At 45.5% G+C, this 18,344-nt stretch overlaps 2 protein-coding genes and 1 long non-coding RNA gene across 13 annotated transcripts in view; 2 read left to right on the plus strand and 1 right to left on the minus strand.

The window, feature by feature from the left end:
* The window catches only part of PAQR5 (progestin and adipoQ receptor family member 5), a 30,800-nt gene extending 27,733 nt beyond the window's left edge, over positions 1-3,067 (plus strand). For all 5 annotated transcript variants that reach the window (XM_089782101.1, XM_089782099.1, XM_014578070.4 and 2 more), the window contains one exon: positions 190-3,067. In XM_089782101.1, the coding sequence (XP_089638227.1) occupies positions 190-437 (248 nt within the window). In that variant the 3' untranslated portion in view covers positions 438-3,067. The remainder of the gene's footprint in view (positions 1-189) is intronic.
* Positions 1-5,437, minus strand: part of LOC112547304 (uncharacterized) — a 29,934-nt gene extending 24,497 nt beyond the window's left edge. The window contains exons 1-2 of one of the 2 annotated variants that reach the window (XR_016350681.1): positions 5,315-5,437; positions 121-408 (exon numbers count right to left, since the gene is read on the minus strand). This is a non-coding gene — a long non-coding RNA (uncharacterized LOC112547304). Of the gene's footprint in view, positions 1-120; positions 409-5,314 lie in introns of those variants that run through there. The other variant, XR_012895674.2, reaches the window with a different exon arrangement.
* A 29-nt stretch (positions 5,438-5,466) lies between these two features.
* KIF23 (kinesin family member 23) overlaps positions 5,467-18,344 on the plus strand; it is a 33,075-nt gene continuing 20,197 nt past the window's right edge. For all 6 annotated transcript variants that reach the window (XM_075896824.2, XM_075896828.2, XM_075896829.2 and 3 more), the window contains exons 1-4: positions 5,467-5,606; positions 7,866-7,935; positions 16,022-16,150; positions 17,911-18,016. In XM_075896824.2, the coding sequence (XP_075752939.2) occupies positions 5,596-5,606; positions 7,866-7,935; positions 16,022-16,150; positions 17,911-18,016 (316 nt within the window). In that variant the 5' untranslated portion in view covers positions 5,467-5,595. The remainder of the gene's footprint in view (positions 5,607-7,865; positions 7,936-16,021; positions 16,151-17,910; positions 18,017-18,344) is intronic.

Raw genomic sequence — 18,344 nt, forward strand, 5'->3', positions numbered from 1 at the left:
TAAACTTAACATTTAACTAGTTAACGTAACTAAACAGGATTTTACATCCCTAAACAGCATCACACTAACATGTAAATTAGTTAAATAAATAAATAGAATTTTTGCATACAAGATTTGCTAAGCTGCTAGAGGTGTATTTTAATGAAATCCAGACATGTTTCTTGTTAAATATATTTGACTCTGTTGCAGGGCACAGCCATCAGCTTTTCCATGTGTGTGGGATTATGGGCACACACTTCCAAATGGAGGCCATCTTTATGGACATGAATGTACGCCGCGACTGGCTCTTAGCTTTCTCACCACTTCTCTCTCTTTCTGAAACAGTTGGTTCAATTGGTATCTCCATTATCATCAACCTAACTATCATTGGGGTTTTCTCAAGGGCTCTCTATTCAACACCAAAGTCCACTAGGAAAGAAAAACAACATAGGTATTAAACTTTAAATAGAGATTGATTTTCGTTACATTGCTACAAATGAGAACTACAATGTAACATTAGTACTGGATCAATGAAGGCGGTGAGGTTTTTTTAATGTATGTTTTTTATAGGGGAAGGCACTCAAGGCGTTTTCAAGAGTGAACCATTTTATATTGCACTACTTTTTGTACACGACTTCAACGTTGGAGACAGATTGTGAAATGTTTTAAATCAGGTCAAGTTGATATTTTAGCATGAAATTATTTAGGAAAGAATCCAAACACTGTTAAAGGGAGAAGTGTCATATATTGCAAGCCCGTATTTGAATAGCAGATTTAATCCACGTGATGAAGCCCACTGTGGTAGCATCTAAGTCAATAGCTCTTTATCTGATTGATTTTGTTCACTGCTTTAGAGAGGAAACAGGAGGCTTGATTATTTTGATTATAACAGGATAGTAGATTTTGCTCATGCCAGACGTGGGTATATTTTTTATAATTAAGTGGGGCCAAGTTAATGCCAATTTTGTAGCTAACTTCAATAAGAGCCAAGATTTCACACTAGAATCCTAGCTGAAATGTCCCTAGGATTGGGCCTTCCGGTTCTTCCCTAAGGAGATTATTCCACAGTGCGAGTTCACTGTTAACATGTTTTTCTGATATTCAGTCTAAATTTCCTTGGCCTGACCCTGCACTTATTTAGGGTCGGATCCAAGCCCAATGAAGTCAGTGGTAGGGATGTTAAAGGTTAACTGGTTAGCATATTCCTTAACCAGCATGCTTACTGGCTAACTGCAGGCCCCCTCTACTCCCCTCCCCCTCAGGGCGCTGGCCAGACCGTGGTTGCTGTAGGGCCGGAGCAGCCGCTGCTGCTGGCAGTTAACCGGGTAAACAAATTGTTTAACTGGCTAACTATTCTGGGCCATTTTTATATCCCTAGTCAGTGGGAGTTTTCCATTGAGTGCAGTGATCTGTAATTTGGGTTCTTATGTCATTCTTACTTTGGGGACTGACATAAGACAAATTCCTCTGACTTCAGCAGTTATTCCTGATTTACGGTAATGTGAATGAGGGGAGAAATAAGCCTCCATTACACTATGAATCCAGTGTAAACAGACACCTCCTTGAAAGACTAGCACTGAAAAGCCATCACGATTGAAGTCTGGAGTCATAAACTTGGGCCTGGAAGCAGGTGGTACCTAGTGATTGGACTGACACTCGGCTGGTGACCAGAGAGATAATAGGCTAGGTTGTAATGTTCATTAAGAGTATTTTCACGATTTTTTTTATACTTAGGAGTGGTGCTGCTCGTATGTCTCAAGCTTTGAGATTATCTGTATATTAGATTATCTAATACCTTGCAATAAAATATTTATTGGGTACATAAACATGTAATGCAGAAAATTACTACAATGAGATTATCAAGTTTCCTGATAATTGTATGAGTTTATTATTTGTTTTGTAATTAGTAGCCTCCAAGAAGGTGTAATAGATGCACTTTGGGGTAATAGTACAGGTTGAATCTCTCTAGTCTGGCACACTCTGGTCCAGCAACAGCTGTGGTCCAGCATGATTACAGTTAACTGCATGTCCACTTACCATGCATGTGGCTAAGTTTCCCACACTCCCATAAAGGTTGTTTACACTCCCCCAGTCCTGGCTCTCAGTGTTCTGTGCTGTGATTTAGCTCTATTTTACCTCTCAATGTCTTCTAAGAGCCCAGTCAGCAGCTAAAGTATTGACGATGCTGCCAGACAATATTGATCTCCTGTGGTTTGGCAAATGTTCAGGTTTGGCACTAGTCAGGTTCCGTGAGTGCCAGAGTAGAAAGGTTCAATCTGTAATCTATACAAGAGCATTACCAGTCTCGTTTTTCGCTGTAGCTTAAGCTAAACATGTCTTGTGTGTGTCTGCCTTATTTGTTGGTTATGCGGCTAGACAATGTTGATATCCCATGGTTCGGCAAATTTTCTGGTTTGGCACCAGTCAGGTCTCCAGGGTGGACTAAAGGCTCAGCCTGTACAATAAACTCTTTAAATATATTCTGGGGAAACCAGAACTTGGAAACTCACTTTCTTCTGAAAGAGGATTAAGATTTCTAGTAACTTTTGTTAGCAATGGAACAAAAAAAGTGGATAAAAGATTAATAACAAAAAAAAAATCATAACCATGATGAGAAAAGTGATATGTGCAGTATGTGCCAAGTCCACTTGATCAGATCCACAGGAAAACTACTGTCCATTAAAATAACCACAAGGAAGACACTACTGACCAGTTTTCTTGTCTTTTAGTATAACTGAGAGAGTTTCTGGTTAGGTGATTTAAGATTCTACAGCATTAATTACTCTGGTGCAACTTTTCTTAATTGATAGTCTGACTTTTCAGATTCAGAGTCCCATTTTCAATGACTGTTACACATCCATAATTAGAGAACTACCAAATGTATAGTGGGTCATAGGAGAATAGCTGTAAAACAAAACAGGTTTCTGTTCAACATAAGTTTGTTCCTCATTCTTCTAGACCCTACAAAAGTGTCACATGGGGATCTGGTCTTATGCTTTCACATTTTAACAGAGTAAATTAGTTGAGCACAAAACCATACTATGAATTAAGCTATACCAATATAAAGAAATAAAGTCTATTTATGAAATGGTCTTGTTATATTATTAAGTGTGAAGAACCCCCGGACTATATTCTTCAGCCTCTCTACCATGCCTATCTTCCCAGCACAGAGGCCTGCTAATCTTTGGCCTATCCTATCCCAAACCCTGATCTTAACTTGCATCTGTTCATCCGACACTCCCCTTACCAATCAAGACTCATGCAAATCCCTTGCACTTCAAGAACAAATCCAGAACATTTCAGGTATCTGTCAATTGTGTGATTCTTTATTTGCAAGGCAAGCTATACAAATGTTTCTAAAGTGTAAAAAAGAGACAAGCATGGCAAGTACATCTCTTTCAGGATAATGTTGCACAGTGTGTTTGGGGCAGGATCCCATGTCTATTTCTCATTTTTATCCATTCCTGACCCAGTGCCAGGCTGCTATACAATTTACCTTTTAACTTTAGTCTTTATTTTAACTAGGGATGTGAAAGTGCAAACACATACACAGATAACAAAGTATGAGCTCATCGGTTAACGTGCACGGGTACACGCAGGCTGTACAAAGGCCACCCCCCAAGTCGTGGTTGATTTTTTTTATTAGTTTCTCGTTTTACCGTCAAATCCCACGGGCCAAACCTTACACTACAGCACCCTGCTCGACTTGGATGGCTGCTGTGGAAGGCTGACCCGCCGTACCGACAGACATAACACCTGCTAGTGGCAGGGTAGTGGGGCTCGGGCCTGCACACACTATCGAGCCCCAGCCCAGGGCCCTAAGGCGGGGGGGAACTACTTCCCACCTGCCTGTGGATGGGGCGTAAACCCTTAAACTCACCCGCACTCAGGGTTCTCAGCCCAGCCCTGGGCCACTTCCTACCCTACCTGCGGTCCCCCTCAATTTGACCAGCGTGGGGTTACAGCTCACCCCGGCTAGTTACCGGTATCTGCTGTCCTCCTTCCCAACGCCTGTCTCGCCCGCCTTCCCTGTGGCCAGTCCAAGACTCTCTACTCCCCCGGCGGCCTCCCGCTGCTTTTTAATGTCCTGCCAGCCCAGTGGGCGATGTCATTGGCTGGCATGACAGCATTAGCCGGTGATGCCCCTCTGGCACGCCCCACGCCCGCGGTGCTCTTCACGGCGGCATCTGCCGGGCTGCCGTTAACTCCACCCGGCGGTGTACAGAGCCACTCTGCCCTGTCACGCAGGTCCTTCCCCCTGTGCTGCTGGCTCTGTATCAAGGCAGCAGGGGAGGGGGCAGGCAGGAGGTGGCTTTTAAGCCAGTTCCCTGTGCAGCAGTTACATGTTCACCTGAATACATGCATTTTAGCCCAGCCCCACTCTTCCCATAATACTATGCCTAACCCTAATCTCATACTTAGAGAATTGCATTAGTGTATCTCTTAGTTACAATATTTTCCTTCTTCACCCCACCACTGATTATTGGGGAGCTGTTGCCTGTATTAGTTAATTTAAAAACCACTCTACAGCTTTAAGTGCACTAAGGGCTGCGGGAAAGCCAAAAGGTATAGAAAAACACATCCTTCAGACAATGACAAGCCTTAGGGGAGGATCTATTAATGGAGAGTCTCTATATCCTAGTAAGAAGAGGTTGGAAAATGACAAAATACGGACAAGATCCGATCAGAAACAGGTAAGTAAGAGTCCCATACACTATATCTTGTAATGGCAGATAGCTAAAAAGTGTCAAGTTTTTAAAGTGCGTATATATCAATATTAGATGTCTAGCTAATAAGATGGGCACGCTAGAGTGCCTTGTATTAAATGAGGATAGATAGAATAGACATCACAGAACCTTGGTGCAATGAAGAGAATCACAGGAATGTTGTAATACGAGGGTACACATTATATTGGAAGGACAGAAGAGGTGCTACTGGTGGGGAAGTGGCAATTGATGTGACAGAAAGCGTAGAACCAAATGAGGTATACATCTTAATTGAACCAAACTGTTCCAGAGACTAGCCTAGGGGTGGTAATTCCATGCTCGAATGAGAATATAGGAGCAAGGATCTATTATCAACCGCCCATGTAATGGTGAAATGCCCAGGGAGATTAGAGGCAATACAAATCAACAACTCAACAATAACGGGGGATCTCAGCACTCCACATACTGACGAGGTACATGTCACCTCAGGACAGGAAAGCAAAGATGAAAATTTCTGGACACCTTAAATGACTGCTTCTTGGAGCAGCACCCCCCCCCCCCCCCCAACAGCCTGCCCCACTGCAGCGCCCCCGCCCCCCCCCCCGACTCGCTTCCCTCGCGGCGCCCACCTGCAGCCGGCCGGGCGCTCCCGCCGCCGCCGCCGTTGCCGTTGCCATGGTGAGGCCCGTCGCGCGGGGCGGGCCGCACGCCACAGACGTCGCGTGGCGACGCCGCCCGAGCGGCGCGCGCGCTGATTGGCCGGATTTGAATCACAGCCGCGCGCGGGCCGGCGGGAGCCGGGAGCGAACGTTGAAATCCGGTCGGCGCCCCGCGGCAGCGAGCGACCCTCCGCGCCCCGAGAGAGCGGCCCCGCCCGGCCACCGTCCGACTCCCCCCCGGCGCCGGCACCATGAAGGCGGCGTGAGTAGGGGGGAGCCCCTCGCCCCCGGGGGGCGTGTCCAGTCATGGGGGGCCCCCGCCCACCCCCTCAGCCCCGCCTCACAGACACCCCACTGCCCCCCCTTCTCTGGGGGGGGTCGCCAGGCGGTGCAATCCCGCTGGGCCGTGACACGGAGCCGGCCCGGGGGCCGAGTCCCTGCTCCCCCCCGGCCTGGGCCGCTCGCTGGGCAGCGCTACGTAGGGTCCCGTTCGCATCGCCGGGCTCAGGCTCGTCGCTCGGACCCAAGACACTGGGGCTATTGGCCCGACGGGTGTGCGCTCCCCGGGGGTAACGGGCCCCCCCGCCCGTGTGCGCAATGGCTCCCACGGGCAGCCCCCTCTCATTGAGGGTAGCGCTACGACGGGCAGCCAGCAAGCGGGACGCTGCCTTGCGCCCATCACGCCCACAGAAGCCGTAGGCGACGCGTCCTGTGGCGGTGAAAATTATAATACCAGGCTGCGTCGAGACCGGCAAGTGTCTCCGCAAAAGCAGCTGCCAGCTGTCTGCACTGGCCGCTTGAATTTCCGCAAGGACGCTGACGATCTCGTGTAAGAAATCAGGGCTTCTTGCAGAAACACGGTGCTGCTCCCGTTTGGGCAAAAGTCCTTTTGAGCAAAAGCTTTTGAACAAAAGGGCCAGTGTAGACAGCCCAGATTTGTTTTGCGCAAAAGCGCATCTCAATTGGCACGGAGGCTTTTCTGCAAAAAGTGCTTTTGCGCAAAAGCGTCCGTGCCAATCGAGATGCTCTTTTCCGCAAATGCTTTTAACGGAAAAGTTTTCCGTTAAAAGCATTTGCGGAAAATCATGCCAGTCTAGACGTCGCCTCGGTGTTTTAGGGTCCTTTGGCAGGAGCAAAGATGGAGTGCGTACGCTGACATAATTATGTCGACGTAATCAGCCGTAAGTCAACCTTAACTAGCGTAGACCAAGCCTTAGGGTACATCCAGAGGCATGTATATTAGGCTACCCGGTAAACCTCCTCCCACAAGGCATACTGGGGAGGTCGACAAATGCGTTTGATGTTGACTGCGGAGCGTCCAGACTACTGCGCTGAGCCGACAAACAGCTGATCGGCTCAACGCGGCAGCCATTTAAATGTAAATGAAGTGGCGATTATTTAAATTGCTGTTTCATTTTCCTATGTTGGGTAGCCTAATCTACATGCCTCTGTCGCCAGAGGCATGTAGTCTAGACATACTGACATAATTATGTCGACATAAGCAGCCATAAGTCAACCTTAACTAGCATAGACCAAGCCTTAGAGTAACAGGATGGGTGAGGTTATTTTTTTTTCTTGGACCATCTTTTGTTGGTGAGAGATGCAGATTTTTTGAGCTCTTATGGTCTGAGAAAAATACAGACCATAACAGCTAAATGCAAAGTGGAACTGACTGTTTAACGTGAGTAATAAACTCATTCTAAGGGACTATTCAAGGTGAAGTAGCCTATGAGCACTCCTGGTGTAATAAAACAAAAACAAACAAAAAAAGGGGGGGGGAGATGGGATTGTGGTAAAAAATAAAAAATCTGGTATCCTTATTAAGACTGGTATTTAGTATCTGACACAGTTATGAATTAAATTACCAGACTTGCCTTAGAAGATGACATGCAGGTTTCCTTTGAAGATGAGGACTGGGAACTCTAAGATAGTGATCATATCATGAAAAATGTTTGCCTATGGGTGGTATTAAATAGACTTGGACAGATGAGATTTTTTTATTATGTTGTATCTGATTCTTGCTGCACATGTCCATCTAACTCAGCTCTGCCTATTTGTGTTGCAGTTGGTACTTGAAGTATTTTAATAAATTCCTGTAACTCTCATAAGAGAGTATTACAGTACCGTGCTGACCTCACTTATTTTTCTTTTCTCTTGAGATAAAGTGCCTTATAATCATTGAGTCTGTACAAGTCTGGGAATTTAAATTCATAAGTGTACCTTAGGATAGGTCTCGCTTTTTTTTTGTTAACCTTGAGATAAGAAACAAAATCAAATGCTATCTTTAGTAGTGAAGACAAGGCGTAGGAGCATATGACTTGCCATATTGGAACAATAGTCTCCTGTTTCCATAATTGACCAGTGCTTTTCTAAAGAGAGATAGGTAGAGAATCACTGCAATAAAGTAAGTCTACAAGATTGTTGGAGAGAGGCAAGTTAATATCCTCTAGGTTGATTAGCATAGTTCTATATGTATCATGTGACTGGATGATGAGTCTGATTTTCTGTTTTTTATTTTCAGTAGAACTAAAACTCCTAGAAAACCCGTGCTCAAGAAGCCATCCAACACAAGTCTGAAAGATCCAGTTGGGGTAAGGTGTCTTTGCTTTCCCATCTTGCTCTTTTTGAGGTCAACTAGAAAACAAGCAGGCTATAGCTTTGAGAAATTGTTTGGAGTCAATTTTAGTAACATTTCAGAAATGGGGGTCATAGTGTTAATAGCTGGAAATGTTTCTACCAAATAGCTGACTGGCAGTCCGGTGATAAGAATTTACGTGCTTAACTTTCTACTAGCACTATGGATGTAACAGTGTAACCATTTAAACAGTTAACCGATAAGCATAAGCAGTGTGAGCTTATAGGTTACTATAACAGTTATGTGCCGGCTCCTGGCCTCCTTCTGGGAGGCCAGCTGCCACCCCAACTGTTGGTGCTGTATCAGCGGCAGCAGTGCAGGGTGGCAGGTGGAAGCTGGTGCAAACTGCAGGCTCTTTAGTATAAAGCTTGCACCGCAGAACCCAAAGTGCAGCTGACTCCCATTACACACTAGTTGCCAGCCCCACTCATGCCCCGTGGGCTCTGCAGTATAAGCTTTATACTGCAGAGCCTGGAGTGTGTAACTGCTAAGATTTTTAATGGCTACACAGTTACCTAATTAACTACTTTTTAATATCCCTAATGAGCCCTATAGTCTCATTGGTTTATGTGTGCCTGAGATAATGCTGCTGAGATGACAGCAGTCCCTACCTCTCCTGCTGTTGTGCAGGCTTATTTATGTTTGTGCTTAAGGTTTTTTTTAACTCCACTTGTTGTGATCAGACTTAGACATTTTTAGTCCATTTCTTAAAATGAGGTGTACAGGATCTTTCGAAAAAGGCTTTTCTTTTGGAAAGAACCAGGTCTAGACCGCAGTTTCACTTTCGAAATAGCATTTTTTGAAAGAACGCTGTGACGTGATTATGGAAATGAGGTGCAGGAAATTTAAGTCCCAGCTTCATTTGCAATTTCGATATGTCTAATTTATATCCCTCTTTGGAAAGAGGGATGTAGTTTAGACGTATCCTAAGACATTCCATCCATGAGTGGAGTTAGTTTGTCTTGTATACCAATATTGCAATATGAGCTTGTTTGGATATGAGCCACCGTGGCACCTAAGTTGGCACATATCTTGTATGTATTTTAAAAATGTTATGGAAGAAAGAATACTAAAACAAGGGATGGTTAACAATGGAACATGACTTTAAATGTTTTTTGGTATGAAGTCAAATAAAAAGAAAATTATTATAATATTGCAAAATGTTCAGGAGCCAGCTTCCTCTGTTTATAGCCCTTTCCCATCCCCAGCTGAACTAGATGATCTCTCGGGGTCACTTATGGTAAAACCTGCCTGGACCCTGTGCTGAGGTGACACTGGTGTATTGAGAATAGGACAAGGAATAACTTATTGTCTCTTTATAAATCCATGGTATAAATCCTAGGATTACTAACGTCCAAATCCCAAGTTTTAACCTCTAGACATGCTAGATCAGATTTGCAATTACGTCACCCCTTAGTGCTGCTCAGATAGTGTGAAGGATCTCTAATTTCCATGTAGCCACTTGGATATCAGGTTTGTTTTCCCCAACACCAGTCTCTGCACAGCTGCTGCTAGTCTACATATAGGTAAGCAAAGATGCACAGAAAGGAGACAAGTGAATGGATGGGAAATAGGTAAGGGGTGAGGGAGGGAGTATGATGGGCTGATGCGACATTCTTTTCTATGGAACAATACAGATGCTCTCTAGGAATTGGGACTCAGAATGATCTATTCAGATTTTCCTCTCGGGCCTGAGTAAGAGGTGGGGCACAGCTGCATGACCACAAGAAGAGTTTCCGAAAAATGAGGCACCCCTCTGAAAAACAACTCTTCTCTGGATTTCTTCTATGGGCAATGTAGCTATACAGAGCCCCTTACTCCATGGCTGAGAGGAAACTCAGTATAGCCCAAAATAAAATGAGTAACATTCCCACCTTAATGCTAGAGAGACCCCTCAGTGACCCTCCAGACCACCATGGAGAAATACTCCTTTCTATTGATGAACTGAGATTTAGTGCGGGGGGCAAAGAATAGGCATGTGGGTTCCATCAGTGACCACAGTACAAACTGGCAATCCTAAACGTGTCTGGAAGAGATTGATGAATTTGCATTGCCAAGCCTGAGGGACTCAGAAGACAGCGACTTCTAGATAGCAATGCGCACATCCATGACAATAGCCTTGACACCTGATCTACCAACACTAAAACAATTAGCTACTGACTAGTATGAGTTAGTGGTGTTAAGCTTCCAAATTACAAATTGCCACATGCTTCTTCATGCTGAGAGCTCTAACATAGGTGTCATGGTGCTGCAGCTCCAGGGTCAGCACCACAGAGCTTTCTAGGAAAATGGCATTTGACATTCTGAAGTCCTGTTGCCACTGCTATTCACCCCAGCTCTACAGTCATAGAATTATAGAGCTGGAAGAGACCTCAGAAGGTCATCAAGTCCAGTCCCCTGCTGTAGGCAGGACCAATCCCAACTAACTCAACCCAGCCAGGGCTTTGTCAAGCCAAGACTTAACCTCCTCTAGGGATGGAGACTCCACTACTTCCCTAGGTAACCCATTCCAGTGCTTCACCACCCTCCTAGTGAAATAGTTTTTCCTAATATCCAACCTGGACCTCTCCCACCACAACTTGAGACCATTGCTCTTTGTTCTGCCATCTGTCACCACTGAGAACAGCCTCTCTCCAGCCTCTTTGGCACCTCCCTTCAGGAAGTTGAAGGCTGCTATCAAATCCCCCTCCACTCTTTGCTTCTGCAGATTAAGCAGACCCAACTCCCTCAGCCTCTCCTCGTAGGTCATATGCTCCAGCCACCTAATCATTTTGGTTGCCCTCCGCTGGACCCTCATCCTTTCTGTAGTGGGGGGCCCAGAACTGGACACAATATTCCAGATATGGCCTCACCAAAGCTGAATAAAGGGGAACAATGACATCTCTGGATCTGCTGGCAATGCTCCTCTTAATGCAGCCTAATATGCCATTAGCCTCCTTGGCTTCAAGGGCACGCTGTTAACTCATATCCAGCTTCTCATCCATTGTAACCCCCAGGTCCTTTTCTGCAGAACTACTACTTAACTGGTTGGTCCCCAGCTTGTAACTATGCTTGGGATTCTTCCATCCCAAGTGCAGGACTCTGCACTTGTCCTTGTTGAACCTCATCAGATTTCTTGTGGCCCAATCCTCCAATTTGTCTAAGTTACTCTGGACCCTATCTCTGCCCTCAAGCGTATCTACCTCTCCCCCTAGTTTAGTGTCATCCACAAACTTGCTGAGGGTGCAATCCATCCCCTCATCCAGGTCATTAATAAAGGTATTGATCAAAACTGGTCCTAGAACCAAACCTTGGGGCACTCCGCTAGAAACCGACCTCCATCTTGACATCAAGCCGTTGATCACAACCCGCTGGGCCTGGCCTTCTAGCCATCTTTCTATCCATCTTACCGTCCATGTATCCAATCCACATTCCCATAACTTGCTGGCAAGAATATTGTGGGATACCGTATCAAAAGCCTTGCTAAAGTCAAAGTATATCACATCCACTGACTTTCCCACATCCACAGAGCCTCATCATAGAAGCTAATCAGATTGGTCAGGCACGACTTGCCCTTTGTGAATCCATGCTGACTATTCCTAATCACTTTCCTCTCTTCCAAGTGCCTCAAAATGGATTCCTTAAGGATCCCCTTCCATGATTTTTTCAGGAACCAAGGTAAGACTGACCGGCCTATAGTTCCCTGGATCATCCTTCTTCCCTTTTTTGAAGATGGGCACTACATTTGCCTTTTTCCAATCATCCGGGATTTCTCCCAATCTCCACGACTTTTCAAAGATAATGTCCAAAGGCTCCTCAATGACATTTGCCAACTCCCTCAGTACCCTCGGATGCATTAAGTCTGGACCCATGGATTTGTGTACGTTTAGCTTTTCTAAATAGTTCCTAACCTGTTCTTTACCCACCAAGGGCTGTCCATCTTCATCCCATCTTGTGTCACTTAGTGCATTAATCCGGGAGCCGACCTTGTCCGTGAATACAGAGGCAAAGAAAGCATTGAGTACTTCAGCTTTCCCCACATCATCTGTCACTAGGTTACCTCCTTCATCCAGTAGGGGCCGCACACCCTCTCTGATCACCTTCTTCTTGTTAACATGCCTGTAGAAATCTTTCTTGTTATCCTTCACATCCTTAGCCAGTCACAATTCCATTTGCGCTTTCGCCTTCCTGATAACCCCCCGGCATTCTCGAGCTATTCATTTAAACCCCTCCCTGGTCATTTGTCCAAGTTTCCACTTTTTGTAAGCTTCCTTTTTGTGCTTAAGTTCACCAAGGATTTCCCCTGTAAGCCAATCCGGTCTCCTACCATGTTTGCGTCTCTTGCTACGCGTCGGGATGGATTCTTTCTGTGCCTTCAATAAGGCTTCTTTAAAATACTGCCAGCTGTCATGGACTCCTTTCCCCTTCATGTTAGCATCCCAGGGGATTCTGTCCATCAGGTCTCTCAGGGAGTCAAAATCTGCTTTTTTGAAGTCCATGGTGTGTATTTTACTACTCTTTTCTTCCTTTGGCCAGGATCCTGAAATCTACCATCTCATGATCACTGCTTCCCAGGTTGTCACTCACCTCCACTTCCCCTATTAGTTCCTGCCTGTTTGTGAGCAGACTGTCAAGCTGCACACGGCCCCTGCTCGGATCCTTAAGCACTTGTCAAGAAGTTATCCCCAACATTCTCCAAAAACTTCCTGGATTGCCTGTGTACTGCCGTATTGGTTTCCCAACAGATGTCAGGGTGATTAAAGTCCCCCACAAGAACCAGGGCCTGCGATCTGGAAGCTTCTCTCAGTTGTCCAAAGAAAGCCTCATCTACCTCATCCACCTGATTCGGTGGCCTGTAGCAGACACCAACCACAACATCACAGCTGTTGTTTGCTCCTTTAAACTTAACCCATAGACTCTCAACAGGTTTTTCTCCCTCTTTATACTGGAGTTCAGAGCAATCGTAGTGCTCTCTTACGTATAGTGCAACTCCTCCTCCTTTTCTCCCCTGCCTGTTCTTCCTGAACAGTCTATACCCTTCCATGACAGTGCTCCAGTCATGCGAGTCATCCCACCAAATCTCTGTTATCCCAATTAAATCATATTTCTTGGACTGGGCATGGGCCTCCAGTTCTTCCTGTTTGTTGCCCAGGCTTCTCGCATTAGTGTACAAACACTTCAGGTAACCAGTTGATCGCCCTATCTTCTCCCTTCGAATCAGGGGTCCTCCTTCCTTGCTCGTTCCTCTCTGCATTTCTTCCCGGTATCCGACTTTCCCACTCCCCTCAGGGTTTTGGTCACTGTCTCCCGACGAATCTAGTTTAAAGCCCTCCTCACTAGGTTTGCAAGCCTGCCCACGAAGATGCTCCTTCCTCTCTTCGTTAGGTGGATCCCATCTCTTCCTAACAATCCTCGTGCCCGGAACAGAGTCCCATGGTCGAAGAAACCAAAGCCCTCTCTGCGACGCCACCTGCGCAACCACGCGTTTACGTCCTCAATTCAACAATCCCTGCCCAGTCCTTTCCCTTCAACAGGGAGGATGGACGAGAACACCACTTGCGCTCCAAGTTCTTGGATCCTTCTTCCCAGCGCTACATAATCCTCAGTAACCCGCTCAAGGTCAATCTTGGCCATATCGTTCGTTCCCATGTGGAGAAGCAGGAAGGGGTAGCGATCCGAAGGTTTTATCAGTTTGGTAAGCTTCTCAGTTACATCCTGAATGCGAGCTCCTACTAAGCAGCACACCTCTCAATTTCAGGTCCGGACGGCAGATGGATGGCTCAGTCCCTCTTAGGAGGGAGTCCCTGACCACTACCACCTGTCATTTTCTTTTGGGTGTGGTGGCCGTGGAACCCCCATCCCTAGGACTACGCATCCCATGCCTTCCAGTAGATGGTGTTCCTTTCCGGTTTCTTCCTTGTGAGGTCCCTTCCAAAGCATTCAGCACAGTAGATCCTGTGGGGAGAGCCTGAAAGCGATTACTTATCTCTATAGCATTGGGGGATTCCCATACTGGCCTTTTTCCCCTTCTAGAAGTTACATGCTGCCAGTTCTCTTCCTGGTCCCGTACTACCCTCTCTGGCTCTTCCGCCTGCCGTGCTTGAAGGATCAAACGCTGCCTTCTATCGTGGAAGACTTCATCCTCTCTGATCGAGCGTAGGGTTGACACTTGGGCCTCCGGTCCTCTAATTTTTTCTTCCAAAATGGTGACCAGCTTGCACTTAGTGCGGATGAAATCCATTCTTTCTTCCGGGAGGAAGACAAACATGGCACACGCTGTGCAGGTAACAACAGCAGACCTATCACCATCCATCGCTGCTGTCCTGGAGAAGGAATTTAAAAAGAAAGGCAAGAGAACCTCACGCCCTTCCCAACTCCCTCTCTAAACTCCCTGTTAGCACTCACCTGTTCGCAAGCTCCTTGATTGCTTGCCCACTGCCTTATAAAGCCCTGGAGTGCCTGAAAGTCCCTCCCCCTACCAAGGCTTAGCCAATCTTCAGAGGCTTCTAGAATTCAAACTTTAATTAGAAGCCAACAGTTTCCATCTGCCAATCACAGCACACACTCCATGAAGAGGAGGGGGAGGGTAAAGGGGAAATGTGTGTGTGTGGGGGGGGGGGGGGGGAAGCCTCACTCAAACACAGGGGAAAAAAGAAAGAAAAACTGTACCACCAGCCAGCTCTAGCTAGCTTAGCCCAGAAGTATCCGCTCACCTTAGGCTGCTCCAGGAAAAGCTCATACAAAAATAAATTCTCAACTTAATCCTTCTCTGCTGCCTCAGATTAAATGCAGGTTGGACCTCCCTGATCCAGTAACCTAGGGACCTGATTGGTCCTAAACAAGAGAATTTGCTGGACCAGGGATAGTCAATTCCAGTCCTGCTGCTGCTGACCTCTGAGCTCAACCCAGGGGCCTCCAACACACCAGCTGGGCTCTCCTCACAGCTGCTAACTGCTCTTCCAGACCTGGCTATTGGGCATCACTGTCAGCTCTGGCTGGGCTCCTGCTCTCTCCCACCCCCGTTTCCCCAGCCAGACTCTGGCTGCCTTCCTTGCCGGCTGCTATACTGGCTCTGCTCCCAATCCTTCAGCAGGGCTCCCCACCACTGGCTACTGTACTGTGGGGCTCCCAGCTGGCCTCCCACTCCTAACTGTTGACAGAGCTGGAACTGTTGCTGTGGTAAGGCTGCCCCAACGGGGACAGCCTCACCACGCCCTAGCTCCAGCTGTGGCACACTGGGGGCAGGGCAGCCACATGTGGCCCTGCCAAAACCCACCAGGCCAACACACCTTCCAGTCCAGCAGGAAAGCGAGTGGTGGTGAGTGCTGCTGTATGGCTCTGGCAGGTGAGATGGGTGGGCCTAAAATTTCTTGTGTATGGGTATGTAGATTAGAGGGAACCCTGCTTCTGGGTTGACTAGAAGCATTTGAGAGGCAGTGCTTTTCTCATAAGGGCAATGTGTGCGCCAGAATCGAAGTCTGGCACTCCTGTGTGCTAAGTTAGACTAGAAAGTTTCTCAAGGACAGCACTGTCACTATGTAGTGATGAGTGACAGAAATAAACACAAGTCTATTAAAAGAGCAATTTTATTACTCAGCTAATGGCACTGGACAGGTTTAGTTTTTTTTGTCTTAGAATTCTCCTGTCTCTGTTGTAGCAGGAATTTCTATAAAAAAAAGCATGTGGCTCATTTTTTTTGAAATCATGTGTAGTTTCAAGTACATATGATCTGGTGCATAATTATAAGATGCTGACATAAAGTGATTGTTCTGGTGACTAAAGCAGAACAAATTAAGATTTCTGCAGCATAGAGTACACTGCAAAAATATCACTACATGGAAATGGTTAGCTAATGTAGATTCAATTGGCCACATATTTAGGGCCACTAAAATAAACTCTAAGTAAAAATGTTTTGTAACTTTCTAAGGCATGTGTAAATTGTCATGTGAAATTGAGTTTTTGACATTTGCCCTTACTGTGTCTAAAAACTGAAAAAGAGTAGATGGTTGTTATTGTTGTCACTATTACACTTCTTTTAAGAAAACGGACTTCTTTTCCATTAGGTGTATTGCAGGGTGCGTCCACTTAGTGTTCAGGATCAGGAATGTTGCATAGAAGTGATCAGTGAAACAACAGTTCAGATTCACCCTCCTGATGGCTACAGAATATTCCGGAATGGGGAATACAGAGAGGTATATTACTTTTTAAGACTAGCAGTAGAAACAAATTTTAAATGGGCAAGCTTATAGCTAATGCTCATGCTGACTTTGTCCAGCAAACTTTTGACTTAATATTATCATAGTCTTGACATATAGTTTGTATATCATCAGCGTGCTGGCTTCTAAAATTTGTATTTTACTTCTTTCTAAACTGTTTGATTAAACTATGTATTCCACAGTAAGTTCTTAATTTAGAGTTAAATTGCGTATACACAATCACGGAAAACTGGAGAACTAACATCCACAAAACTTCAAGTCACGTGCTTTTAACTCCCAAATATAATATGTTAGCACATTATCAAGGGCCTGATTTAATGCTGTTTGGAGTCAGTGGAAAGAATCCTGACTCAATATATGTTAAAACAGGGTTCAGCTCTGCATCTCCATAACACTCTCCTTCAATTCCGTCATGGGATCACACACTGTGTGTACACCAGGCATGTCAAACTCGAAGCCTGCTGAGGGCCACACAAACGAAAACTGATAGTTTTCAGGGCCACCAAAGGAAATGTACTTCTATTGGAAAGTCATAATTATTTATTATTATAGATTGTTTTAGGTATAATTTATAATTTTTCAGGTCTTGTTTTAATATAATACAATAATTTAATGTGTAAAATTATTTGCCCATATAAAATAATTTTTAATTTAAATATAAATGTAAGGTACTTTTTAATTTTTATATGATACATAATTTGTTTTGTTGAAATAAAATCAAGTATAGACAGTGGTTAATCAAACAGAACAGGCTTCTGTGAAAATTTCAGATACTTGGTAAGTTTGAGATTTTGCATAAACAATATTCATGCAATTGCAAAAAATGACACATTTATTGATATAAAATTAATAAACATTTTATTTATTTATTTATTCCCAAATAAAATCACAAAATGTAAACAAAATATCCTCCTCCTCTCCCCCAGAGCCAGGCACTCCCATACCCCCTTCTAATTCAATCCCCCTCTGCTCCCCCAGAGCTCCTCCTCCCCCCACTCTAAGCCAAAGCCTCTTGCCTCCCGCAGAGCCAGGCTCACCCCCCACCTAATGCCTCCCCCTCCCCCAGAATCAGGCCTCCCCTCCCCCCGCTCTAACCCAATGTCTCTTCCCTCCCCCAGAGCCAGGCATCCCCCAAGCCCTCCATACCTAATGCTTCCCCCCCCTCCCCACCCCCGCAGAGCCAGGCACTCCTAGGCCCCCCCCCCCCCCCCAACCTAATGCTTCTGTTCCGGAGCTGTGGCTACCACCACACATTCTTCCTCAGGCGCTGGGTAGTGTGAGCACAGCAGCCAGCTGTGAGCAGGTGCTTGATGCCTGTGCAGAATGGCCGGCTGCGAGCAGTCACTGGGGCTCCCAGTGCAGAGCGGCCCGGCCGGCCGGCTGTGACCTGCACTTGGCCATGTGTTCTGCACTTTATTCTTTTGTAAAAATGTAGTGGCGGGCCGCAAAAACTTTCAGTTGGGCTGCATGCGGCTTGTGAGAAGCCTGTTTGACATGCCTGGTGTACACTCGTTCTCCCACTCAAATACAATTCTAATCTTTTATCATCTTGGGGGAAGGAAGTTAGCTTTTTTTCCCCCCTGTTTCTGGAATATGCAGGTATTTCTAAATACAGAAGAAAGCCCTACCAAATAATCTTGCCCTTTTGCTCCCTTAATGAAAAGCAGAGTTTTAGTTATGTAGAAAGAGATCTAAACCCCAAATTTACATGTGTGCTGTTTGTTTTTTTCCCCCAGACGCAGTATACGTTTAAGGAAGTATTTGGAACTCTTGTTACTCAGAAAGAACTCTTTGATGTTGTGGCTAAACCTCTAGTAGAAGATCTCATTCGTGGGAAAAATGGTATGCAGCTATTTTGTATTTAGTGGCATTGCATACCTAAATCCAATTTTTTTTTTTTTGTTCTTGCTTGATTGTCTTTCTCCTGGAATCTTTTTTTAACCACTGTTAAGGCTGTTCAGAGAATACTTATTTTTTTCAGCTTTACTTCACTCATTCTGGAATTCCTCCCAAATCTTCAAGGTTCCCTAGTTTGTCTGCTGAAAACAAGTTTTCAAATAATCCTGTTCTTTAATGAAAGTAAGAACATCTTACTTGTGACACAGTGCAAAGAAACCCCCCTCCAATTCTAAATTACTCCTGTTTCAGATGCATGCAAGATATGTATACT

Source organism: Pelodiscus sinensis, chromosome 14 (genome assembly GCF_052426305.1).
Source record: "Pelodiscus sinensis isolate ZL-2025 chromosome 14, ASM5242630v1, whole genome shotgun sequence".
Taxonomy (NCBI): Eukaryota; Metazoa; Chordata; order Testudines; family Trionychidae; genus Pelodiscus; species Pelodiscus sinensis.